This window comes from Gadus morhua, chromosome 8, assembly GCF_902167405.1.
Source record: "Gadus morhua chromosome 8, gadMor3.0, whole genome shotgun sequence".
Taxonomy (NCBI): domain Eukaryota; kingdom Metazoa; phylum Chordata; class Actinopteri; order Gadiformes; family Gadidae; genus Gadus; species Gadus morhua.
In genome coordinates this window covers 27,126,846-27,154,753 of record NC_044055.1, presented here as the reverse complement: position 1 = coordinate 27,154,753, position 27,908 = coordinate 27,126,846, and the positions used below count along the sequence as shown (strand labels likewise).

The 27,908-nt window shown below is 44.7% G+C and overlaps 2 protein-coding genes across 3 annotated transcripts in view; one reads left to right on the top strand and one right to left on the bottom strand.

The window, feature by feature from the left end:
* The window catches only part of LOC115549019 (tetratricopeptide repeat protein 16), a 32,159-nt gene extending 11,834 nt beyond the window's left edge, over nucleotides 1-20,325 (top strand). The window contains exons 2-10 of the mRNA XM_030363998.1: nucleotides 6,056-6,202; nucleotides 6,418-6,512; nucleotides 7,507-7,848; nucleotides 8,624-8,904; nucleotides 9,075-9,216; nucleotides 11,490-11,664; nucleotides 11,831-11,964; nucleotides 12,381-12,465; nucleotides 19,072-20,325. Coding sequence (XP_030219858.1) covers nucleotides 6,056-6,202; nucleotides 6,418-6,512; nucleotides 7,507-7,848; nucleotides 8,624-8,904; nucleotides 9,075-9,216; nucleotides 11,490-11,664; nucleotides 11,831-11,964; nucleotides 12,381-12,465; nucleotides 19,072-19,149 — 1,479 coding nt within the window. The 3' untranslated portion in view covers nucleotides 19,150-20,325. The remainder of the gene's footprint in view (nucleotides 1-6,055; nucleotides 6,203-6,417; nucleotides 6,513-7,506; nucleotides 7,849-8,623; nucleotides 8,905-9,074; nucleotides 9,217-11,489; nucleotides 11,665-11,830; nucleotides 11,965-12,380; nucleotides 12,466-19,071) is intronic.
* A 1,020-nt stretch (nucleotides 20,326-21,345) lies between these two features.
* mymk (myomaker, myoblast fusion factor) lies at nucleotides 21,346-27,188 on the bottom strand. Of its 2 annotated transcripts, none has more exons than XM_030362593.1 (7): nucleotides 26,819-27,188; nucleotides 26,044-26,217; nucleotides 25,810-25,924; nucleotides 25,017-25,165; nucleotides 24,760-24,876; nucleotides 24,417-24,557; nucleotides 21,346-23,010 (listed from the first exon to the last, which is right to left on the bottom strand). In XM_030362593.1, the coding sequence occupies exons 2-7, from the start codon at nucleotides 26,176-26,178 to the stop codon at nucleotides 22,714-22,716; spliced, it is 954 nt and encodes a 317-aa protein (XP_030218453.1). In that variant the 5' UTR covers nucleotides 26,179-26,217; nucleotides 26,819-27,188; the 3' UTR covers nucleotides 21,346-22,713. The 2 variants fall into 2 exon arrangements, with proteins under 2 accessions (XP_030218453.1, XP_030218454.1); XM_030362594.1 differs by having other exon boundaries at nucleotides 26,044-26,214.
* Between the last annotated feature and the right edge of the window lie 720 nt (nucleotides 27,189-27,908).

Genomic DNA, 27,908 nt, shown 5'->3' with positions numbered 1-27,908 from the left:
CACTCTGTCACTGTACAGAGTAGTCAATATGATTTGCTTGTACAGCACCTTAAAAAACTCACTGTAGCCTATATTCATAGGCACACCCAGCCTCGCTTTCAATATAACACACACTCGCATTCTGTAATCACTGTCAGTAAATAATAATATGAAAACAATATAAAATATCTTCCAGCAAGAAAAAATGATCTGTTTACTGTAAATGGATAAAGGTCAACAGATGCGCAATGCAGGGCTCTCCATTTTTGAACTGAGTTCAGAGTGAGATTTTGTGAGCGGGGGGGATATATTAATATGTGACTGCATACAAATTTGTCCACAGACATGGTGACTAATGTATGATAGTAGGCATTATTGGCCCTTAAAACTAATATTCAGAAACAACACTGCCCCACACCAGTAGAGGCATATACTTTTCCCTGAACTTTTAAACGTTGCAAACGTGCAAAACATACATTATATTTATGTGGCATTCAGTCCAATGCTTAAAAATATATCTGTGGCATTCAGTAGGCCAATGCTGTGGTAAAGTGTGCAAAGTATGAGTATGAATATTTGATGGAGTATGAGTAAGTGTTTCCTTCTGTTACATAGATAGAACTTTATCAATCCCCTGCAGGAGAATGGAGAAATGTGTTAATGTTTGTCCCTATAAAACAATAATGGTAAAAAAATAACACAAAACATGACGGTAACTCTAAAGTCAAACCGTCCAATCTGAAGCCTATACTTAAACACTCCCCCTACTCACTTCCACCAATGCAAAGCGAACAGAACTGAGTAGGGGAGTTTGTGACAGACCCAGAAGTTTGTGACAGACCCAGAGGAACGCAACGCAAATTAAATGTGAACATGTATTGAGGCTTTAATAAAATCCCGGACGATTTTGAAATTTCACCCGGACGCATTTGATTCCTACCCTTCCACTGTTAAATAGCGGCGCAAGTTGTGTGGCGTGTGAATGGGTTGAACTGCGTGCGTCTCACAGAGAGCCCTGCGCAATGTTCAGCTGTCAGAAATGTGTTGTAATCACTTGTATTCCTCATAGCTCTCAGGCTGTGAGGAAATCAGCAGCCCGCGATCGCAGCTCCATTGATGTGAACGCGCACAGAGCGCATAGTTCAGAGCCGGACAATGATGTCGAAGTAAAGCCCTCCTGCTACTCTGCATGTATTAACTGTGGCTAAGAGCAAAACCATTTGTTTATAGTGTAGGCTACAGTACCCTATTCAATATTGAATGAAGTAGGTTACTGTACACTCTGTCACTGTACAGAGTAGACGATATGATTTGCTTGTACAGCACCTTAAAAAACTCACTGTAGCCTATATTCATAGGCACACACCCAGCCTCGCTTTCAATATAACACACACTTGCATTCTGTAAACACCATCAGTAAATAATAATATGAAAACAATATAAAATATCTTTCAACAAGAAAGAATAATTTGTTTACTGTAAATGGATAAAGGTCAACAGATGGGCAATTTTCAGCTGTCAGAAATGTGTTGTGATCACTTGTATTCTTCATAGCTATCGGCTGTGGGGAAATCAGCAGCCCGCGATCGCAGCTCCTTTGATGTGAACGCGCACAGAGCGCATAGTTCAGAGCCGGACAATGATGTCGTAGTAAAGCCCTCAGGTCTACTCTGCATGTATTAACTGTGGCTGAACATCAACAGCACTGAAGTCATCATAACTTCAGAAGTTCTCATTTTCAAATGATTTTGAATACTATTATTGTTATTTGAAGCCGTGTCAGTCTTGAATGTGGGTGGTGTGACCCTCTGTGTCTGCTAGTGTCTATAATACAGTAATATTTTTGTCGACATTATCAAACAGAATAACTTTTATTTTGAAGAGCACAGGGCAACGAAGCACACTAGCCAATAAGAGGACCCGCCCACCGGCGGAAACCAGATATTGAGTGGTAAATTCGTTTTGTTAAGAACCAAAAAACGAATAAACGAACTGAAATTTAGATTTTCGTTTTTTTTGACGAAACGAAAAAACGGCTGGTTTTTGGTTTCTGCTTATGTCAATTATTCCCAGAAAACTGAGAAATAGTAGAGTAATAAAACGTACCTTGCTCATGTGAGACTACTCTATTTAGTTTACCCATAAATCCTTCCGTAGTATTTGCTCATTGTCACATAATTTCTGCTGCTTAATCTCAAGGAGGAAGTATTATGAAATCACTAAACCAATACTCGCCCACAGACTAGTGACAGACAACTATGCATTTGGAGTGAACTATTCCTTATTCCTGGAATGACACCTATTCTCTCACTTGGCAGGTCAGTAATTTATTTTGTAAACTGTGTCTTTGAACAGCTGATTTGCAACACATAGCATGGGCCAGAGTGGGCCACTGTTATAAAATTAACATGACTTGATAAGGAGCAGTTTGTAGGTATTACTGGTCACACAGGCAGAATGTAAAATATAGATGAGGCAAACATGGTGTTTCAGTAATTTTTTGAAAATGTATTTAAATAAAATACTTCAGATCTGAATTTGACAATGCATCCTTATTCATATTTCACCTTAGATTAGAAAAAACGCACATCATTCTCTTCCACATCAATCATCTCGTTAGATATATATAATATCAATATATATATAAATGTCATATGATGATTGAACATCATCATTCAAATTATTCAACAATCGAATCAGTAAAGGCAGCGAGTATTAGCCAATAAGAGGCAGAGTAGCGTGGGTCATGGCTCACAGAGCTTTTGGCCGTGATATTATATTTAGAATTATATACTATTATATATAGAGCTCCGGGAGTCGCAAACGACAACAATCACTTTCTCCTCCATGCTGCAGTTCACCCCGGGCTGCACTGCACTGAGTTTGACGGTTGAACGCTGATTGGCTGTTACGTTACATATGTCACTCAGTGGCCACGCTGTTGAATGCTGATTGGCTGTCATCGCGGGAAATTCACGTCAAAGTTGAAATATTTCAACTCGAGCGAATTTGTCGCTGCACAAATCCTCGTGAACGCGCTCACCTGTGCACGGCGAAAGTGTGGCGCGACAAATCAAAACTTGTCGCCGGTTTTCTCTCGCAAAAAAATCGCCCGATACGCGTCCCTACGTTCACTTGTATGGGATCTTGTCGCCCCGTCGCGTTTGGTGTGAACGCAAAAAAGTGGGCAATTTGGCTTGCAGAATGCAGATACTACTGAATGGTGCGCATCTTGGGGGATTTAGAAGTGGGTATGAGCAATGATGACTGAAAAATAAGTGGGTATACGCCGTATACCCGTGTATACCCTGGACTACACCAGTGCCTGCCCATTGATTTTCTGGCCTCTCAGCTCCCGAGTCCCGCTGTCTCATCATGGTCTTCAAAACTCCCTCTCTCGTTACTAACTGTGGATGTTGCCAAGCTGTCACTCCGATCGAGACTGGCCAATAGAGACGTGTCTTACATCTTTCGGCGTTGGTCCCGCCCACGAGATTCAGCTCAACAGCAAGCAAAGCTTTTGGATTCGCAAGCAAAGCTTTTGGATTCGCAAGCAAAACTTTTGGATTCGCAAACAAAACTTTTGGATTCGCAAACAAAACTTTTGGATTTGCAAACAAAACTTTTGGATTCCCATTAATATTTTTTTATTTTACTTGCAATAAAACATTTTTTGATGCAGTGTCGATAGTTTTGCTCTCAAATCTATTTTTTGATTGCAGTGTGGAAGGTTTTGCTCTCAAACCTATTCTGTTTGATTGCATAATAAAGACACAAATCTACCTCCATAGAAGGCGGGGCTGCGCACGGAGTCTCTGACCTCTTTAGAATAATTTGCATTGTTGCACTCCCGAATTTTTTAATTTTTTTATGAATGAAGACACCCAGGCCACATGCAATAATGAGTTCACGTATGATGACAGATTACGATTGTCCGACTTTTTTAGTGCTACACAGAACGAAATGTAAACCAATGCATTCTGAATTGGAGCGTTCTCCGACAATTGACGTGCTCCAAAAAACGAAACGAGAGAGAGAAAGAGAGAAAGGGAGGGACAGAGAGAGAGAGCGAGAGAGAGAAGCTTCAGAAGGGGTGAGCGCAGATAGTACAGTGCACCCTCTAGTTATATATCTGTATATATTATTATCTAGTTATATATATGTCAACATTTCTGATTTGTAAGCAGACCTTCTCAAAAACGACGTTAATTGTCTGAGAACGCTCCCATTCAGAATGCATTGGTTTACATTTCGTTCTGTGCAGCACTAAAAAAGTCGGACAATCGTGATCTGGGACGCGATGCGCACAGATTAACGTTTGTGCGCATGAGCACGAAATCGAGTGATACCGGGTTGCACCGAAGCGCCTACAGTGCTGGTCTCAGCATGATGCATGTCTACAGTAGCCTATGTCATCTGTCATTGATCAATATGAGGAAATTTTAACCTCGAAAGCGACCTCCCACACAAGAGCAATGGAATCATTTGATTTGAATTTTTAACTGTACGATGCTCGTACGACGCACTTCACGATCCACTTAGACCAACGATGCTTTCGGGAAGCGGGGCCCAGTCCCAGTCCAGTTGCGGTTCTATTTGTGTTGGGTGGAGCCAAATAAATCATTAAATGAACAGACATATCATAATCCCGGTGTTGCTTATTACTGTTGTCTAATAAACAACCTGGTCTCACAGGAATCCGTGAAATGACTACGGACGAATAACTCGAAATCCGTGGACACATCACGGAAACACGCCGATTTCCGTGATGTGGCCACGGAATTCGCTCCAATGCAAGTTAATGACGCTGATGTTCCGTGGCTCACACACAGATCCCCGTTTCAACGAGCGAGTCGACCACGGGGTCTTAACTCAAAACCCGGGGTGGTCTCACTGAAACACACAAATTGTCCTTGTGTCCACGGAAGTTGCTAGGGAATAATGTCAGAAAATGAGGAATAATGCAAGTAAATCACAATGATATTCCGTGGCACACAAACAGATTCCCGTTTCAATCTGTGTGTGTGCTCCCGTTTCAATCTGTGTGTGCCACATGTGACCACAGCGGGGGCTTAACTCAAAATCCGTGGTGGTCTGACGGAATCACTTCAATTGTCCGTGATGTGGCCACGGAATTTGCTCCAATGCAAGTAAATGACACTGTTATTCCGTGGCTCACACACGGATATCGGCGTGTTTCCGTGATGTGGCCACGGATTTCGAGTTAAGCGTCCGACCGTAGTCATTTCACGGATTCCTGTGAGACCAGGTTGGATATTGCTTTTATACAACAGATCTACAAGCACCATTTATTAGCAACCCAACATCACCCTCGAGTTCATGCTGTTGTAGGCCTACTGAATATCAGCACGGCTGTGATTATCTTCGGCACCCGGCCTATGGCCTCGTAGCTAATGGCCTCGACCGAATCACAGCCGCGCTGTTATTATAGACGATGCTGAACCCAAGAGCAGAGAGAGACGATGTTGAAGGGATAAAAAGGGGTTTACTGAAGTGGGAAGCAGGTAGTGGATGAGGGAGCCGGGGGAAGAGCGAGGTGGGCGAGCTGGAGTGAGTGATCCGGGTAACTGCAGGCAGAGGAACAAAAGTTAGATGTGGTCCAAAAACAAGAGACTTGAGAAAGAGAGCAAGGTAGCAAGTTACACTAGAGCCAGGCACGTATAGTTACCACGGTAGTGCGTAGTACGATCTGGCGCCGACAGCAGGGAATCCAAGGGTTTATGAAGGGGGTTGATTGGGGATGAAGACCAGGTGAGCATGATTGTAGATGAGGGCCAGGTGTGAGGTGAGACAGACAGGAGGAGTGGCAGACCAGGCGGAGGAAAACACAGCAGACTGCTGACACCACAACATGTGCTGATATTCAGTACAACAGTAATCCCTTTTGTGTGATATTGCTTAATTATATTGTGTTGTGTTGTGCGATAATATAACAAAAATACAATATAACTCAACAGGTAGCCCTCTCCCTGGCTCCCATACACACTATATCATACATCTTGGTATGTGTTTTGTTGTGTTTTATCGTGTTATATTGTTTGATATAATGTTTTAGGCCCAGCTGTATGGGAGCCAGGGTGAGGCCTACCTGTGTCTGGGTGACTTCCAGTCGGCTGCAGGGTGCTACCAGCAGGCAAGTCGTCTAGAGCCTCCTGGAGGGAGCTTCTACCATACCCGCCTGGCTCTCATTTACCATCTACAGGTAGTACACACACACACAAACACACACACACACACACGCACACACACACACACACACACACCTGAAAAAACACCATGAAACAACACATATTGTGTGAATCATATCATTGAACACAGTGTATTGTTCTGACCTGTTATCACAAAACGACAGGACTCTTCCCTGAACGTTCGCTTTAGTCCCTTAACTCTGCCTTAATTTTCCTTCGACTCCTATAGGGCCAGTGTCTTTTCGACGGGGGCCAGTATCTGGATGCCCTTGAGTCCTTTAGCAAGGCAGCAGAGTGGAACCCTCAGCGCAGACCATTGAGAAGGTCCTCAACCAACTCTGCACGGTTGTGTACAGTTCTGTATCTTCACAGCATGGTGTATGAATGTGCAACAACATCTGAATAGACCCTTTTCACGGAGACATAGGGGATGCTCATAATGTCCTAATAAGTGTTAGCAGAGACAGTTTTGTCTGCTATGACGCCTCTGTAAAAGGGTCTCTGGTCTTGTGAGTGTTCAGTTCTACCTCTGCATGAGTAGAACTGTAGTAATAATAATAATAATAATAATAATAATACATTTAATTTAGAGGCGCCTTTCAAGACACCCAAGGTCACCTTACAGAGCATATAGTCATCATACATTTTTTAAAAAGCAAGACATTGTGGAAAAAATAAAATAAATAAATAAATAAATAAACATAAGCAATAAGAAATAAATAAAACAAAAACAAGACAAAAAAAAAAAGAAAAAAAAAAGAAAAAAAAAGAAAGAAAATATAATATAAAATAAAAATAAAAATATGTAGACTGTACATAACCTGTTGTTTAAACATTGATGCTAGGGGTGACTAAATGCAACGATCACAATACTGCATCACTATGAAGATGCATGCATACAGAGTACGAGAGAGGGAGAAGAAGAGATAAGGGAGGCCAGTGAGAAGGAGAAAGAGGGAGATTAATGGAGGGAGGAAGTAAGGGGTGGAGAGAGAGGGAGAAATTGCAGATGATGACAGGCGAGAGACTCTAGATGTGCGTCGTTGTAGCTTGGCTTTTATGTGGTTTGTGTTGTAGTGTTGCTATTATCTACATCATTGCTGGTGTCTGTTATTGCTGTTGTTGTATGATTGCTGTTATTGCAGTTGTGTTATTGATGTTGTCGTGTGAGTACTGTTGTCATTTTATTGCTGTTGTCATGTTATTTGCTGTTGCTTGTGCATTTTTTTCTCTTATTGTTTGTGCCGTTGCATGGGTTCTCAGTTTTTTGTGTTGCAATCTTAAAGTGTTGTTGTTTATGTTGTTTTTTGTGTTCTAGCGTGGCATGTCTGTCGGCTTTGGGATGCTACACAGAGTGTCTCCGGCTAGTGTCTGGTTGGCTGGCTGACCGCCCCTCCTCTGACCTGTACGTCCTCCGAGCCCGACTCTACTGGCAACTGGACCAGCCGGCAGCGTGTTACCATGACAACCATGCAGCGCTGCTCCTGGAGCCGTTGTCTGCCCCGGCGACCACTCTGCTCTCCCAGCTGGAGGCAGGAAGTGACCTCGCCAGACAGAAAGCCGTGGAGCACATTCTGGGGGGACGGCTGACCATCGCACTCGCCAAGATAACCTCCGCCCTCGACCTCCACCCACGGGAGCCACGCCACTACCTCCTCAGGTACGCTTGACCCTGCTGCCATCTGGCTGTCCCCTGGCTGTAACTTAGCAACAGCGACAACAACAACACAAGTTAATCATTATTTATACCTTGAGTAGAAATACTGCTAATCCTATTAGCATGTCAGAATGTTAGTTGACTTTGCAGGTTAATTGTACTTCCCAAAGATATTTAACATTTAAGTTAAGCATGTAAGATTCCTTAGCATGTTAACGATACTGCTATAGAGGTGATATTATGCTTTTACAACGAGTATTCAAGCCCATCCAGAACGCCGTTCAAAAAGTGTGTGAAACTATGGAGCCCGGAGGTGACACAGAGTCGTTTTTATAAAGCATGCATGCGATTTATAAGTCGCACGCACACTTTAGTATCGGTAAGTCGCACGCACGCTTTAATAAGTCGCACATGTGCTTAACTAAAGCGTGTGTGCTTTAGTTAAGCACACACGCTTAACTAAGCGTGTGTGCTTAGTTAAGCACACACGCTTTCCCTACACCCCCCCTGCCCTACACTCTTTCATTAATCAGACAGCCCCATGGATTGAAGCGTAATGCATTCACTTTAGAAAATAAATTCAGCTGTTTTTCTGAATCTCAGTTATCTATCTATTTACCTAGCCTGTGGATTTATTGTTATTAGCATGATAGTTTACATAGCATCTTAGGTTTTCTAGCATGTTATGGTAATTGGGATGTTAATGGTACGAAGCATGCGATGACTAGTCATGTTAAGGTAATGAGCAACGGTAGCTGAGGCTGGCTGCTCTCTACAGGGGGATTCTGTACCGGAGGATGAAGGACTTCACCGCCTCCATAGAAGACCTGGTGCGGGCCGTTGAGCTGGGGTCAGAGGAGGAGTCCGCAGGAGGAGCAGGGGCTGAGGAGGAAGAGGGGGTGTCTGTTGTAGAGGAGGCGCTGGGTCAGCTGGTCCTCACCTACAACGACTTTGGGGTGCATTGCTCCAGCCGCGGCCTGCAGGCCGAGGCCACGCTGCTCTTGGACCGGGCCATTCAAGAGGAGACCGGAGACAGCCGGCTGTACCTCAACAGAGCAGGTAGTGGAGAGGAGCTAGGCCGCACTGAAGGAGACGCACTCTGTGACTCACTGAAGAAAAAACTGGAGCTATTTTGAAACACAAATTTCTGTGTGTGTGTGTGTGTGTGTGTGTGTGTGTGTGTGTGTGTGTGTGTGTGTGTGTGTGTGTGTGTGTGTGTGTGTGTGTAGCCTGTCTGGTCCTACAGGGGCACTGGAGTTCTGCCCTCTCTGACTACCAGCAGGCTCAGGCCCTGAACCCCGGAGACCAGAACACCAGAATCCGGCTGGCCTCCCTGCACCACATCCTCGGAGTACACCACCACCAGCACAGGTTCCACACACGCGCGCACACACTACTTTAATGCAGCACTTTTTAGGACGCTCAAAGTGCTTTACGAGAACTGCCTCACATTCATCCATTTATGGCACTTTTACACTGGCGGATATGCTTCGGCCCAGCACGCCTCAGCCCAGTGGTGAGAGTGAGGTATAGCCAAGCTCAGTTACGGCTCGCCTATCCACCGCAGATAGTACCCTTATGGTAGGGCGGGGTTTAAGCCGCATGTCAATAGCTGCGGGAGCTACATAAGCATCGTGACCTCATTGCAGCCCGACACAGTGTAGCCTGCTATTAAATCCAAGGAAAAAGAAGAACGTAACGCAATAAAAGGGCAAAAATGTCAAAGAAGGTCGTCAAACTTTGGCGCAACATTTTCTTCAATAAACGAGTCTTTCGCCGTTGTACAGAAATACCTTGCGGGTACTGCGTTTGTTTATTGTTATCCTCCTGTCGCACGGAATTGATGATTCTGTCGACCAATCAACGGATGGCGTGTGTAGCTCGAACTTTCCGGCACCCTTTCAGGCGTCTCAGTACCCCAACGGAGGAGTACTGCGAGATGAGTACGGTGCAATATGACTTAGTCTGGATCACGCCCACTTTTGGCGGTGGAAACGCGAAAGCCAGCTCATTGGGAGCAGTGTAGGTTTGTTGCCTTGCTCGGAGACTTCACACTTAAATAGGAGGAGCCGGCGATCAAACCAGCAACCTACCGGGATCCATACAACAAAGTGAGCTCAAATGTGGATGTATCTAGTTGTCAAGGGCGTAGGAACCGGGGGGGACGGAGGGGACGTGTCCCCTCCAATTTTCGAGACAGGCGCATTTGTCCCCCCCAAAAATTATACCGCAAAATATATATATATATTTTTTATATTTTACTCGCTTTTATTTTGAAAGCGCAACACAGCGTCTTGTCACCTGCCCCATGTATGGCAGCGCGTAGGGTTGGGGGCGGTTGGAAGTTATAAGGACTTCAGGCTGGAAACGCCTTCGAATCGCTGCCTAGAAGAATAGTTGCCTGCTTTCCATCGGGGACGTAAGCGCCGCTGTCACCGCTGCTGATCGCTGCCAGCCTGCAACTCTAATCGCTTGAATACGGCTGTCTCGCAAGACAGCCATAAGCTGCCGCATCCCATCAACGGCTCAGACTGTTTGAGATGCGGGTGTCTGCAGCTAACGCAACAGGTTAGAGCTGTTAAAATGAAAAGACGGCAGTAGAATAGCAGAGAAGTTTTAGTGTCCTCCGCAGGCTCAAAACCTGGCTCCGGTCCACAATGTCTCAAAACAGACTCAACCATGTTGCTGTCTGTCATGTCCATCAGGATAGACTTGACTTACTGACAAGAAGTCAATTTGCAAGCATTTCGTGGCTGCAAATGACAGGAGAAGAAAACATTTTGGCTCTTTTGCCTAGGCCATAGTTTTTCAACCTTTTGTGTGTCACGGCACGTTTGACACTGTTGGATAACACTACAGTGCTATCTAGCTTTTATTTGTATCAGTTCTACACACTAATTTATATTTATCAGTTCATTACATCCATTCTAATGTCGTTTTCGTTTGCCTTCACACACCAATCAGTTAGTGGAAATGTTCGAATAATATCACATAGGCCTACTCGAGATTAAAAACAAGTTACATTTACGTTTACATTTAGGGCATTTAGCAGACGCTTTTATCCAAAGCTACTTACAATAAGTACATTTGTCATAAGAAGTGCATCAATATATCGCTGTCGGTACAGAAAGGATGTTGATAGAACCGTTGGTGTATATGTTAAAATTCTTGATGCTGTTTTTCCCTTTAACCTTAACCTTTGCCTGTGTGTTCATTGAGGCATAAGATAGGCTACAACTAAGAAAAGAAAAGGTATTCAGAAAATACGAATTCAAATTTAGATCAATATTTTTCACATGTTATTTATCAGTCTACAAAACTGTATGATAAGGCCTGCAATTAAATAATTGATTTGATATGTATCAGTTCAATACTGCCATTCAAAATGTGTTTTCCTTTACAAATGTATATTTTTAGAATAATAAAATACATTTGGGAATGTTTTGCAGTGTAGTTCATTTATGACATATTTCTCTTCGAACCATCAATGAATCTGTCAGGTTTCCGATATGTGTCCCCTCCAATGTTAAACACGTTCCTACGCCCCTGCTAGTTGTGTTTGTGTATTTGCATGCGTCTGAATGTGTTTGTGTGACTGTGTGTGTGTGTTTCTGTGTGTGTGTGTTTGTGGGTTTCCTCAATAGGCGGTACCAGGAGGCTCTACAGAGCTTCAGCCAGGCGGTGTTATTAGACCCCAGCAGAGCGACCTTCTACGAGAACCGCTCCAGAACCTCCCAAGTCCTCCAGGACCCGGACCTTAATCAGCTGAGCCTGGATGACGCTCTGAGGACCCTGGTCCTAGACCCAGAGAACCAGCAGGTACCACACACACACACACACACACACACACACACACACACACACACACACACACACACACACACACACACACACACACATACACAAATATACACACGCACGCTTGCACGCACGCACTCACATACGCTCGATCGCTAAAGAGGCGGTGTGTGTTTGTGTGTGTGAGGTGCTGCCCCTGGTCCGAGCTCGCTACCCAGGATGCAGTGTGGTGGAGGTGATGTCCGGTCCGGATGGGGTGGCAGTTCGATCCCAGCTGCTGCAGATGATTCAATCGCACCCCTGTGCCTCTGAGCAACAAGGGTTAGAACTAGCAACCCTCCTTACTTAGCAGCATACAGACTTATAATAGAAGATATATATATATATAACATCAAATTAACATAAAGAAATATCGGCCTGAACTCCAAAACAACAAAAACTGATAGTGATATGATAAATCACATTCATTGATCACTATTAATAGTCAAATGAAATGAGACATCACCAAAGGTATTATGTTTGCGCGTCAAAATGGATCCACCAAAACAAAGCATCACATTGGGCTTCACCCCTTAGTCTGCTGGGGGAAATAGTAAAAAATAGTCGAACACGCCCCTGAATACACCCTGCCAACGGTCAACACTACGTGAATGATTAAGTCACAATCTCTGATATCAAACTATTCTGTATTTGGTAAGAAATGTTGACTATTTTGTCCTGCTCTCTTATGTGTCCAGACTTCAACCTTGTGAAACCGAGGAAGAGCAGAAGTCACTTTCTGGCCAATCAGACCTTCAGGAGCTGGTGACCCGCCATGTGCAGGTATGAGAGCTCTGACCAGTCCTGACCACAGCAAACGTTATGGTGTGTTCCTGAATCCTCGAACGCCAGACTTCCGAGTCGAAAGTCGAAGATCTCCCAGCTTTCTTGCGACATTGTCCTCATCTTTCGAAAATCTGAGAGTAGACCGAGAGCAGTGATGACGCCCTCAACAAAATGGCTGCGCTCGTGAAGAGATCTTTTTTTTGTATTTTTACCACGTAGGTCATTTTAATGTTGATTTTAAATGCTCTTACACACTTGATTAAATTGCTACTTTATTACGGTCTCCAATTTATACATTGCATGGTCTTGCTGTGCATGCAATACAATGTAAAGTTGTGTTGTTTGTTTTCAGGCTGGTTTGCTAAAGACGCTAATGTAGCTAACAATAAACAAAGACTAAGCCAATTTCATGCCACAATGACAAAGACGAACAGGAACGCTATTAATGCTCCGAGACTGGAAGTGACGTCAAACGTGCAACTCGGAAGGCTGGCGTCCGAGGATTCAGGAACACACCATAAGATCATTAGAATGACCAGACGAAAGCAAACGTTAGATCATTAGAATGATCAGACCAAAGCAAATGTTGGATCATTCGAATGACCAGTCCTTTGGTAGCCCTATGCAAGATTGAGTTTTGCGCCCCCCGAACCATAAAGGTAAGGCCACACTGCACGCGCGTTGGCTTTGAGAATCGGCATTTTTGCATAGGGAACCATTGGTGTAGACGCGTTAAAGCAGCGCGTTAGTTGCGTTAGACGCGGCATTCTCACGTAATGACGCACGTAAACGCACCAACGCGCCATCGCACCAATGCGCAAAGTTAAAAAAATTGAACTTTTGACGCACCCCTACGGGGCCTGCCCGTAATTCCGACACCTCATTGTTCCGACTTCTCAATGGTCCGAAATATTTCCCATTAGATCGACATGCCACTATTCCGACGGTTCAATGTTCCGAAAACGGAACCCATTGGTCCGAAGGTCAGTTTGTCCGACTTTTCAAAAAGGAGGCGCATTAGGCCGACGGTTCAATATGCCGAATAGGCCTACATATAAAGAGTTTTATACCTCGCTCGCGCTCTCGCTCTCTCTCGCTCTCTCTCGCTCTCTCTCGCTCTCCCTCACTCTCTCTCCAAAATACAACATAGGCCTACTACATATCACGTTCACGATGAATATTGGAGAGCAAAGTGACAATGATTCACTTCATTTCGACACGGTGTTTCAGCCCCATGGACAGAGAGCGTAGGTCTAATTCTCAACACGGGCACGAACACACACACACACACACACACACACACACACACACACACACACACACACACACTTGACTAAGTACACGGTATGAGGTATAAGTTTGACTAAATCAATACCAGCGAAATTATTTAGGCTAAAACACACTGTAAACAGTAAACAACACATAGGCCCACACACAGCTACTAAAGATAAAAAATGTATTTGTTTTTCACTCACCGTTTGACTTCTTTACGGGAAAAGTATTAGTCCTTGTATAACGTGCTCTTCATAAATTCACCTCTTCTGACCGTTCAAGCCCACAGCAACAGTCTGGCTTGGTGAAGTGCACTGCTGGAACTTAGCCTACATTGTCTTTTATTTTTGGTTTCATAATCACACATGTGGAATTGCGCCTTGGCCTATTCGGCATATTGAACCGTCGGCCTAATGCGCCTCCTTTTTGAAAAGTCGGACAAACGGACCTTCGGACCAACGGGTTCCGTTTTCGGAACATAGAACCGTCGGAATAGTGGCATGTCGATCTAATGGGAAATATTTCGGACCATTGAGACGTCGGAACAATGAGGCATCGGAATTACGGCATGGCACCGATGCTACGCGTGACGCTTAGCCGCGATAGCCAATCAGCGTGGAGCTTGACCCGACGTCACGGGCAGAGACGCTTGCACAGAAGCATATGGCGGACATCTTTCTATATTCTGGTTGGGAATAGTAACATAGTTACGCTATTAAAAGCGTTTATGTTAACATTTTTAGTGATAAATGTGCATTTTACTTTCACAAAGTTCGCTCGGTGAATGTGAAGGATGTTTGGTTTGATAGTTATGACGAAGAGGGAACGCTCCATTCACTTGCATGGACAGCGTCTTTGGTTGCTAAGCAACCTCAACGTCTTTGGCGGACTATTTCTCTGCTAATCAACACTACGAATGCTGGAAACACACCAAACACACCATGTGAAGTTATTTAACCCGATTATTGTTATTTATATCCAAGATTATTGAATCTAACCCGATCTAAGCTCTATCATGCACCCAAACACGGCAGCGTTTGGGTTTCCTACCTAAATCCAGCCCAGCCACAGGCACGTTAGGCGCGTTGAACCATTTTTGTGACACACAATGATCAAGCGTCAAGATAGGCGCGTTATGCGCGATTTTTAACCCGAGTAAAGGCCGATTTAGGGTCGTTTTAGACGCAGAGACGTAAGCACGTAATTTACACAAGGGACTTGTTTTAGACAAGTTTTGATTTACGGTTCCTTTAAGGTTCCTTAAGAATTGCGCGTGTTGCAAGGGGATTCTCCGCCAGAACAGTAGGGGGAGCAACGAACGAATCTGTGGGCGTGGAAGGGGAAATCGCTGGCTTGTTTATATTTATAATTATCATAATTCGTTCTTGTGTTTTCTTCTTCTCCTTCTTCAAAATTCTTCATTCGCTTCTGTCACGGCCTTTTAAAAATGGCGCTATTATGCTGTAAAACCGGAAATGTGAGACTCCTGAAAGGATGTGGTTAGCTGGCCAATCACAGTCTTTGCGAGCTGCGTAGGGCCGTAGTGTTTTAGTCGCATAGTCAGGAATTTTGGCCGACGCACTTAAGCACGTAAGGGGGGATATTTTACCGCACAAGGGGGGGTTATGTATCTTACGTGCTTACGCGTTACGTCTAAAGGCGGCTGCATGCTTCAGCGTTGGTGTTACGTTGTTGCGCAAAATTTACTCAAAGCAATTCATGCTCCCTTTTAGGTTGCGCGTGTTGCGCATGTTGCCAAGCAATTTACCGCCAGAACAGTAGGTGGAGTAATATGTGGAGTAAAGTTTTTCGTTGAAGACGACCTCGAGAATGACGTCTTTGTCTGTGGGAGTCGTTGGTTTGTTTATGTGCCAAAGTTTGATGATCTCCTTTCGCGAGTCATCCGATATCTTCCCGACTCTCACCAAAACCGGCCCTTGTCAGGGAGCAGCTGGCAGATTATGTTTTGTCAGATGCTGGCGTGTTTCCCCACCAGTACAATGTGCTACGATTGGGTATGCGCACTGACCAATAAATATGTTCTGTGTTTCACACAGAACGTGTTCATGTTCATGTTCTGTGTTTCACACAGAACATGAACACATATGTTTCACATAGAACGTGAACACAAAACATTACGTAATTAATTCAAATAGGCTAACACTAAAATAAATAAGGCTAGTAGCCCTAATAGAACGAATATCGGGTGACAAGATCATTAAAATGGCTCACAATCCCGCATCAGCTGTTTGATGTCGCGCATCAAAATAGCACTTTGCCCCTGTGGAAGGGTTCGCATGTGCCAGATCGTGTGGTAGGTGGCGGTATGAAAACAGGAAATGTGATACTCCAGACAGGAGGTAGTAACCAGACGAGCAGACCAATCACAGCCTTGCAGGCTGAGCGGCTCGCGTAAAAGCTAACGTAAAAAATGACGCAAGTCTAGAAAAATCGCCCGACGCACGCAAGACGTGAGAAGTCGCGCAAGGGGTGCGCAAGGGCGCGCAAGGGCCTCTTGCGCTTGCGCTTACGCTTACGTAACTGAGCATAAATCGGCCTTTACGGTACGGCCACACCAAACGCGTTACTCGCGTTAGGGGCGTCAAAATTCGGCATTTTTGCATAGGGAACCATTGGTATAGGCGCGTAGACGCGTTACATGCGATGAAGCGTCGCGTTAGGGGCGTTACGCGCGTCAGACGCACGTAATTACGCACGTAAACGCAGTAACGCGCCCAACGCGCCAACGCCCGGAGTTCAGAAATCTGAACTTTCAACGCTACAACGCGTGACGCTTGGCCGCGATAGCCAATCAGCGTTGAGCTTGACCCGACGTCACTGGCAGAGAGTAGTGAGCTTGGACAGAAGCATACGGCCGACATCTTTCTTTATTCTGGGTGGAAATAGTAACATAGTTACGCTATTAAATGCGTTTATGGAAACATTTTTAGCGAGAAATGTGCATTTTACTTTCATAATGTTCGCTCGGTGAATGTGAAGGATGTTTGGTTTGATAGTTATGACGGAGAGGGAACGCTCCGTTCACTTGCATGGACAGAGTCTCTGGTTACTAAGCAACCTCAACATCTTGGCGGACTATATCTCTGCTGATCAACACTGCGAATGCTGGAAACACACCAGACACACCATGTGAAGTTATTCAACCCGATTATTGTTATTTATATCAGAGATTATTTAATCTAACCCGATCTAAACTCTATCACCCAAACACGGCGGCGTTTGTGTTTCCTACCTCGGACTCCAGCGCAGCCACGGCCGACAACTATCTTTATTCTGGGTGGAAATAGTAACATAGTTACGCCATTAAATGCGTTTATGGAAACATTTTTAGTGAGAAATGTGCATTTTACTTTCATAATGTTCGCTCGGTGAATGTGAAGGATGTTTGGTTTGATAGTTATGACGGAGAGGGAACGCTCCGTTCACTTGCATGGACAGAGTCTCTGGATGCTAAGCAACCTCAACGTCTTGGCGGACTATTTCTCTCCTGATCAACACTACGAATGCTGGAAACACACCAGACACACCATGTGAAGTTATTCAACCCGATTATTGTTATTTATATCAGAGATTATTTAATCTAACCCGATCTAAGCTCTATCACCCAAACACGGCGGCGTTTGTGTTTCCTACCTCGGACTCCAGCGCAGCCACGGCCGACAACTATCTTTATTCTGGGTGGAAATAGTAACATAGTTACGCCATTAAATGCGTTTATGGAAACATTTTTAGCGAGAAATGTGCATTTTACTTTCATAATGTTCGCTCGGTGAATGTGAAGGATGTTTGGTTTGATAGTTATGACGGAGAGGGAACGCTCCGTTCACTTGCATGGACAGAGTCTCTGGATGCTAAGCAACCTCAACGTCTTGGCGGACAATTTCCCTCCTGATCAACACTACGAATGCTGGAAACACACCAGACACACCATGTGAAGTTATTTAACCCGATTATTGTTATTTATATCAGAGATTATTTAATCTAACCCGATCTAAACTCTATCACCCAAACACGGCGGCGATTGGGTTTCCTACCTCGGACTCCAGCGCAGCCACGGCCGACAACTATCTTTATTCTGGGTGGAAATAGTAACATAGTTACGCCATTAAATGCGTTTATGGAAACATTTTTAGCGAGAAATGTGCATTTTACTTTCATAATGTTCGCTCGGTGAATGTGAAGGATGTTTGGTTTGATAGTTATGACGAAGAGGGAACGCTCCGTTCACTTGCATGGACATGGACTCATCTAGCTGCGTTGGCGCGTTGACGCGTTGGAAGCGTTGAACCGAGTAACCACCACACAATGATCAAGCGTCAGGTTAGGCGCGTTACTCGCGTTATCCAACGCGAGTAACGCGTTTGGTGTGGCCGCACCGTAAAACAGAGCATATATCGGCCTTAACGCGTGCAGTGTGGCCTTAGCTTAAGATTCACAACTACGTTGAAGCGACTGCGTGGTCATTTTGTTGCGCTAACATAGCACCTTAATCAGCCCTTTACGTAACGGTTTGGTCAACGTAACGTACCGTCTTGGAAAATGATTGACAAAAATCATCAATTAAATCTAATAATAATCTGACAAGTAAACGTGTGGCTGAAGGGGCGCCCTAGGAGGATCACATGTTTTATTTCGCTTGTTGTTTTAATTCTATGATTAGTGGGAATTTTGTTGCGCTGTTGTATTGTCCCCCTGCACGTTAGCATGAATAACAATTAAATAATAATAATTAAGGGCGCCACTAGAGGGCGCCTTCAACACCTTTGTCGCCCTAGGGCCTAGAAGAAGCCTAGTTTGCCTATAGCAATCGCCGGCCCAGACAACGACCAGACTAAAGCAAACGTTAGATCATTAGAATGACCAGACCAAAGCAAACTTTAGATCATTAGAATGACCAGACCAAAGCAAATGATAGATCATTAGAATGACCAGACCAAAGCAAACATTAGATCATTAGAATGACCAGAACAAAGCAAACATTAGATCAGTAGAATAACCTGAATAAAGCAAACATTAGATCATTAATTTGACCAAACCAAAGCAAACATTAGATCATTGGAATGACCAGACCAAAGCAAACGAGAGCTACTTGGAGTTACCAGACAAAACCAGAGCTCCATAGAGTTACCAGACCAAATGAAAGTACCTTAGACCAAATCAATGAAAATCTAGATTGTTAGAAAGACAAAACCAAACGAATTTCATTAGAAATGTTGTGATAGACATTACAATTGTCTAGATATATGCTTGTATTTAATATATCTAAGGTGTTTACTGAGAAGGTCTCAGCACTTGTGTTTCCCTTGGCAGATGAAGCAGAAAGTGCAATCCTTCCTGCACCATCGCCCTCCTCTCCACCAGCCTTGGTCAACCCTATATCCCCTCTAAACTTCCCCCTGACCCTCCTTTCTCCAAACTGAATGTCCTCCCTGCCCCACTCCCCCTCCTCCCCCTAATCCTCCTTTCTACCCCAAAACCTTCATTCAGCCTCCTAAACATCCCCCACTCCCCGGCCTCTCTGCCCCTGGTCTTCCACTAGGCGGCAGCAGAGGCCTGCCTGTACCTTTATGAGCAGGAGGCCACCACTACTAGAAGAACATCTAGTGGCTCACTGGAGGAGATCCATTCTAAAGCCCATAGAACAACACCCTAATACAGAACTATGCCCTCTAGAACTACACCCTATAGAACTACACCATAATGCATAACTAGACCCATATATAAAACTACTTCCTCAAGAAATACACCCCATAAAACTTGGTCCTAATGCAGAAACACATAAACCCACCTTACATAACTACACACTAATACAGATCTACACTCTATATTAATACACCCTAATATAGAACCTCATCCTTGTCCAGAACAACACCCTAACCCAGAACTACACCCTAATACAGAATTACACCCTTATGCAGAACTTCAACCTTAGGTATAACCTCAACCTGTATAACTACACCCTAATACAGAAATACATGAATAACCACACCCTGCAGAATTAAACCTTATACAATGACGTCATTCAGAACTATTACCTATAGGATCACATCCTTATACAGTACCAAATATACAGTTAACAGTTGTCATGGAAATATTAGTACTGTTTTCAAGGTGATTATGAAAGGATGTTATCAACATCAAAGCTAGAGCTCAAGCCAAACTGCAAAGGCAGGAAAGTTTAAAGTATAATATATAGTAAGATATTAAAATAGATAATGAATAACTGATCAAATGTTTATGTGTTTCCTGACTACTAGCCCAGCGTCAATCTTATATCTTTCCTATGTGAGCTCCCGGAGAACCACAACAAACGTATAAGTCCAGTCCTCTCATACCACTGACTGAATACTCACAGTCTTTCATCTGTTTGATTTTCAATGCTTCATTTAGTATAAGTTTTTTAACTGGACATGAGGAATGCTGCTGTAGGAACCAGAAAGAGAAGACCAGTAAAGGTTTGGGTATGGGTAGATCATCTACATCCTCTCCGCTCTTGTGATTGAACTAAGAACAAATAAAGGTGCAGATCAATACATATATTGATTCTTAGCATTAAAAAAATAAGCTGCTCTGTTCTGGGCTCATGAATACAGCAGACATTTAAGGTTGGGAGCACAAACATGACTTCTCTCCAAGTGAATATCTGTTGAAAAGGTCTGATTCCTGAGATGGTTCTCAGAAGAGGGGAACCAGGCTTGGGTGATTTGTGAGTCGAACATGAATGGAAAGAATCGCCCTGGTGAGGAGAGGAAGCAGCCTAGTAAACATGATCTGTGGTCTGGTGGTCCCAGCCTATCAACTGCCCAGCTGTCCCAACAGCTGAGAGAGAGACTTAGACATCGTATAGCTGACAAAAAGAGAGAGAGAGAGAGACTACATACTCCATCTATAGCTGACAGAGAGAGAGGCCTAGACCACACATAGCTGAGAGCGAGGGAGAGAGACAGGGAGAGAAAAAGAGAAAGAGAGAGAGAACCGGCATACCAAACATACCAGAGTCTGGGCCTTAATGTGAATGAGAGTGGACTAAAGGACTGTCAGTGTGTCTGTGTGTGTATGTGTGGTCGTAATGTTGGGTAGAGATAGAGCCTGAACGTTTCCCGGTTAGTTCTGCTAATTTCCGGAAGTCTAGGGGCCCTCGTGGCTCCCTTCCCAGACATACAAAACATGTGGGCACAGACCTGGTAGTTTGGCTCTCACTCAAGAACCTCTCCCTGGCCAGAGTGGTTTCTCCATGTTTGATCTGCTGGGTTATGGCTTGACTAGGGTCAGAGTTGAGCTGGTGGGTAAGATTAGGGTTAGGGTTGAGTTTGTTGGTTAGATTAGGGTTAGGGCTGAGTTGCTGGGTGAGATTAGGGTTAGGGTTGAGCTGGTGGGTTAGATTAGGGTCGGGTTGATCTGGTGGATTGTATTAGGGTGAGGGTTGAGCTGGTGAGTTAGGGCTTGATTAGGGTCATGGTTGAACTGGTGGGTTACATTAGGGTTAGGTTTAGATAAGGATAAGGGTTAGGGATAGGTTTAGATAAGGGTAAGGGTTAGATCTCCTCCTTCTCTGAGTTAAAGTGCCAACACAGCTGAATATGATAAGATAATATTCACTTTATTATTCCCAGATTGGAAATTGGGGTGTAACAGTGATAAAACTGCAATAGGAATTAAAAAGAGATGCACACATTTCTTTTTTAAGAAGAAAAAAACGAAACAACATAAAGAAAAGATATCCATATACACAGTATAAGTAATAGCAATGAAAATCCCAAAAAATATAATACCAGAGATATACAACTACATTCATACAGCCATGTAATACTACAGTAACGTAATACTGCACAGTAATGTAGTACTCATGTATTACCACAGTCAGTCTGAATCTAAACCGAAGAGTTCGAAAGAGACAAGATAGAGGAGAGAAAGAGATGGAGAGAGGATAGAGAGGGAAGATAAGAGAGAGATGGAAGGAAGGAGAGAAGCAGAGAGTCAGACGGCCAGAGAGAGGAAAAGGAAAGAGGGAGCGATAGAGGGAAAGAGAGAGTCAGACAGAGAGAGGGAGGAAGAGAATGATGGACAGAGAGAAGGAGGGAGAGGAAGAGGATGCAGAGGAAAAGGAGTCCAGACGAAGAGTGTCTCCCGGGAAACATTTCAAAAGACAATTTATATATTTTGGAGAGGTAAACCAGCTGCTGCTCACTAATGTTCCACTGGGTTTTTACAGCTCCGTCTGCCTCTCCGTCGCTAGCGATCTGCCGTGCTGTGTCCATGCATGGGCGGGCTACCATGACACCTCTTCTTGAGGGTAAAGCCCCCGTCTGCCTGCTAACCCCCTAGAACAAAAGCAGGGCGCTCGCTGGACAAGGTGTGTCACTAGAGGATTCTACTGCAGTTTAGCAGTCAGCATTTAGCTGTTTAGCAGATACATACATGTCATTAAAAATGTCATAGCGGGGTTTGCTGGGTATGCTTAGCTAAGGAGGTATAGTAGGTTGGCTTGTAACTGGAAGGCTTGTAACCGGCAGGTTGCTAGTTAGATCCCTGGCACCTCCTTGCAGAGTGTCGCGGTGTCGCTGAGTAAGGCGCCTCACCCTGACTTCTCCTGACGTGCTGGCTGTCGCCTCGTGTGGTTGACTTCACCATCAGAACCGTTGAAAGTCACTTTGGATAAAAGCGTCTGCTAAATGTCCTAAACCTAAACCTAAATCATAGCTAGGGTTGAGGGGTTGCCTTGAACAAGGATGCCTACAGGTAGACTGCAGTCTACGGGGATCGTACCTAGTTAGAACCTTATCGCCTGGAGACAAACACCTTACTACTAGACTATCCTCCTCAAAGTTTCTAGTGCAGATAGATTGGTCCGTAACCACTGAGAGACATCCGTTCTGACCGCTCTGTCCTCCATCTGAGTTCTGGCCCGACTGTGGGCTCCTGGGGTTCACCCTGGTAACCACACCCTGGAGGTCACTTCCAGCCGTTCATCTCCTTGAGCTTAGAGATGTTATTGCCCTTAAGGGGGTTGGAGGGCAGTTGGAGGAGTGTGGAGGAGGGGAGGAGAGTCTTGGAGGGGTTATGGAAGAGGGGCAGGATGTGGGTCTTGCAGGGCTGGCCCCACAGCTTCTCCGTGGGGATGGTCCATATGCTCCTTTCTTTCTTCTCCTTTTTCTCCTTCTCTGTCTTTTCCGTCTTGGTCGTCTTCTCCTCCTTCTTCAGTGGGTCCTTCTTGTTCTTCTTGTCCTTGGTGGACCCGGGGGAGATAGTCTGCAAAATGACCAAACTAATTAACCACATGAATGACAAACTGTTTATTGGTTTATCTATGCTAATGATGCTACTCTGACTTATTATGCTTATAACGGCAAACATGTATATCCTGACAATCATCCTGTTTACCACATAAAGCATACGTTGTGTGTGTCTCAGAAGCAGAGAGACACTCCGTCTCTTTGCTTCTGATGGCCCAGAAGACCCGAGTTACACAGTTATCTAGTATTGATTAGGAAAGATGATTCAAGCAAACTGTGTTTGAAGCCAAACAGAAACAGAGATAAGGAGATACGTCTGGATGGGCATATCTTCAAAAGGTTTTGCCAGCAAGGTACTGTTTATTGACAGTAATATTATTTTAAATAAACAGTACCTTGCTGGCGAAACTGCTGCCAGTACAGTAAAACTTTAAGAGTGAATCTAACACCCATCATCAGGTAGCCTTCAAAGACGATTCTACTTTACTGGGTCAGAGCAGCCTTTTGAAGGTATGCCCATCCGGGCGTATCTACTTATACTCAGGTTGTCTGGGCCATCAGAAGAAGAGAGACGGAGTGTGGGGTCACAACTTATGCTTTGTGTGGTAAACAGGATGATTGGCGAGATGGACATGTTTGCTGTCTCAACATACAGCACATCGCTTTAATATTACAGTAATCTACTGGCGGCAAAATGATACGGCTTGTACCGTTGGACTCCTTGGAGCTATCTACCCAGTTATTTTGTGTAGATAGCTTGATATGAGAAGATGGTTTTCAAGCATATTAGCATTAAGCATCTACCGGAAGTAAACAAGATATCAAGGAAGCAGCTAGCCTCCAGCCATATAAACGCGGGTCCCCACTAACAAACGCCAGATATAGACCAATGAAATATCAATCAATTTATAATATTAATCGATTTGCGCTCGCGTGCCCCTAGCACTGCTCGACTACGAGAGCAGCCTTTTATTTCATCACCCACCTAACAAACAACCAACACAGGGGTTATCCCCAGCTTTAGGACCTTGGTGGCGGTGCCCTCCAACTCCAACAAGGGAAACGTTATTTTCCCAAGATTCTTTGCTATTTGCAGCATATGTCTGTAAATGTACACATTGACTGATGAAATGCTTGAACGACCATTGAGACTCCACAATATACTGTCCTTCACAGCATTGCACTGTAAAACCTAGAGTAGATTAACTCTTAGAATTTCGCTGTCAATTTACATCAAAGTCTTACAGAGTAGGGCTAAAACTATCTCCACCATATCCTCATCTGCCTTCACACCTTGTCTAGCAAGCTAGCAGGTCAGGCTTTTTAGCCTGCGTAGCATAAGTCTAGCATGTCTGGAGGGCCTAGCATGATGGCATGTGTCTGATAGCATGCTGGAGTGTGCCAAGCTGAAGGCTGACTCACGCAGCAGCAGAGGGTGAGGCACCCAAGCTTAGCGGCGCCGCGGCCTGTCCCTGCGTAGCGGTTCTTCTTAGGCAGGAGCAGGACAAGAGACACGGCCAGAGATAGATGATAGAAACTGTGGACGTACGAGTAGTCCCACTCCTAACAGAAACACAAATTATGAGACACATTAATAAACTCTCTCACACACACACACACACACACACATACATTACAATAAACTACACACACCACAACAACAGTAATGAACAATAATAATAATAACCATAACAGCACAAAACACAAACTACACAAATACACAAATACAGACCAACCAGTAAAGGTTTGTGGGGAGGGAGCTGACCTGAAAGTAGAAGCGGAGCATGAGGGCAAGCGCGCCGAAGCAGCACCCAGGGCCCACCTGCTGGGTGTACACCCTCTTGTCCGGGTACACCCCTCGGATCTCCTTCATCTTCTGCAGCTGGAACAAACAACAGCAACACAACTTTATTCATAAGACGTCGCTCACAACATCACAACATTTCAGCCACAGCATCCCAAAGGAAGAGATGATACCATGGTAACCATCTCAACACCAACATGGTCAACTGTCCTCCTCACCCATGTCACAGTGATGATGAAGACAGCAGATCCTATTGGTCCAGAGTAGACCCCGTAACCATAGCGATCCTGGTAGGTTCTCACAGCGATTGTCAACACTCCAAACATGGTGATGCTGGAACGCCGCGGCTCGTCAAAGTCTCCTAGAGCTAGGAGACAGGAGAAAAGGAGGCATGAGAGAGGAGGATCAGAGAGATGTGTATGTGTGTTTGTGTGTGTGTATGTGTGTGTGTGAGCCTGTTAACTGACATGTAGCACACATCTATGTAGCTTTAATAGTTAAAGGGCCATGAACACAAGCTCCTCTGACAAATGCGCTCCACACGCAAACAGCTGCTTGGCTAAGCCCCAACACAGCTGAACCAGTCCAAATGTTACACACTGATACTGGCTGATACTCAAACTAATATCAGTGTAATTCTCAGAACACATACTTATATTAAGATTTTACACATAGCAATCAAACTAATATCAATATGTTACACATAAAACACTTGGTGATATAAATATATTGGGGGGGGGGGGGGGGGGGGGGGCTAGACTGTTGTAGAGGGGAAGGTCGTAGAAAGCAGAAATGACGCTAAGAGCCCCTCAGAGAGAGAAACAGAGGAGGTCGGAGATCACACACACAACACCCACTTTAGCATGGTTTCCTTCTTCCGTCTTTCTCAGAGATATACACATACGGGCCAGATATGCTCAATGCATTATAGAGTGTAGATATTAACTGAAATCTTTAAAACATATCAAGTCATGTTAGGAAAAGTCATATTATTGAGTGATGATGACTTACCGATGAGTGTGACCCACATGGACAGAGCGGTGCCGTAGGTGGTGAAGTACTCCAGAACCTCATGTCTCATGAAACACAGGATGGACAGACCCGGACCCTCACACACATGCAGGATCTGTTAACAGTATAGAACCTGTTATTATAGATGATGGGTGGGACACTAGAGAGAGGGGTTTGACAGTAGAGAGTGGGGTGTGACTGTAGTGACCGGGGTGTGACAGCAGGGGGCCTCACCATGGTGAAGAACATGGTGAAGAAGTAGACCAGGGCTTCTGAGTGGAAGCCCCTCTTGGTGGCCACACTGGCCACGGGGAGCAGCACCAGACTGCTGACCGTGGGCAACAGGAGCTTCGCCACGAACGCTCCCATCGCGCCTCCAACACACCACGGCTGCTGGGACTAAGACTGCTTTCAAAAAGAAAGGAGCACAAATGGATGAGGGCCTGAAAACACTGTGGTCACATCCCTACAGCTCATACTGGGGCGTGCAAGAAGGTCATTCTATGTTTTAACCCTTCAGCTACTGGACCTTATTACTCTTAGTGGATTGAAATATGTTGACAACAAACTATTGGAAATGGCAGATGTTTAAACTGATATCTATGCAATTATTTTTGCTGTGTTGCGTGATTTATGTTGTAGCTTCATGTTCTGCTGCCAACCTTGGCATGGTTTCTTTTACTGAAGAGATATTGAATCTCAAAGGTAGAACCTGTTAAATAATGGCTAGTAAATGTTCAACATTTTAAAAAATATACAATACAACACAAATTACCCATTGCACAGCCATGATGCAATGCTGCGCAACAAATCACAACTGGACACAAAGACAAAACAAGACACTATGCAGAGCTACACGCAAGGACAACACAACTGCATACAATGCAACACCAGCAAGCCAACGATGCACAACAACTACATACAATGACATCAACACAAAACACAAAAAATAATAACAACACCCATGACTACTACACACGTCTAGACCAAAAACTATCCAAAGAAGTACCTTAGTGGAGATGAGGGTCCAGAAACAAAAAGAGGGACCCGAACAAGAGGAGGTCCAGAGGAGACCAGAACCAGGGGAGACCAGAGGAGGTCCAGAGGAGACCAGCCCAGAGGAGGTCCAGAGGTGACCAGCCCAGAGGAGACCAGACGAGGTTCAGAAGAGACCAGTCCAGAGGAGACCAGAGGAGGTCCAGAGGAGACCAGTCCAGAGGAAACCAGAGGAGGTCCAGAGGTGACCAGAACCTGAACACTGGAGGAGAAGAGTTCTACAGTCTGTGGACTTTCTCCTGAATGAATGAGTTTCTCGGAGAGAAGCATATACAGTACACACACACACACACACACACACACACACACACACACACACACAGACACACAAACACACAACACACGTGTGTCCAGCTGTCCCCTTCAACATTTAAAGTCCCCATGCAGCAGGCCTCAGTCAGGGGGGTGGGGGCAGCTGCCTGCATACCAGTGGGGCGGGGCAGCAGGGAGAGTGTAGCATTCCAGTAGGTCCTGCGGGTCAAACTGGAGTCACACCAGAGTCACAGCATGTCCACAAAGCTCTGGAGATACTGATGTCAGTTTTAGTTGCTGGGGGGAGTAAAGTGAAATCAAAGCAGATTGTTGATTTTCTTTGTAGGTAGGTACTACTTGGCGTTGGCGACTTTGGGCTTTACGCCCAAAGTTGGGATGCATTTGGCCTGGAACATGGAGGGCTATTTAAGGGGATGTGTGTTGTGGTGATGAAAAGGTTTTCCTAGACCAATCACAGAGCAGCCAAGTGCCAGTAAATGTTTGTGGCGTGGAGCGTTAACGCTGTGATGTTTTATGAACCCAAACACGTGATGAAAAACAACTGACCGCACTAGGAGTCATGATTCATGATGGTACAAGAGGCCACGGAGTGTTAACTGAGCTGATACACACTAATGCACTAATGTGTGTTTTCAGGAATCAGTTTCTTATGTTATTAATGTTCACATGAACTACTAACTTAACACTAAACACTCAACTACTCTCTGTGCCTATTGCTCTCTCTCAATGCAACAGACAGACAGAATGACAGACGTCTTTTGCCTCTCTTG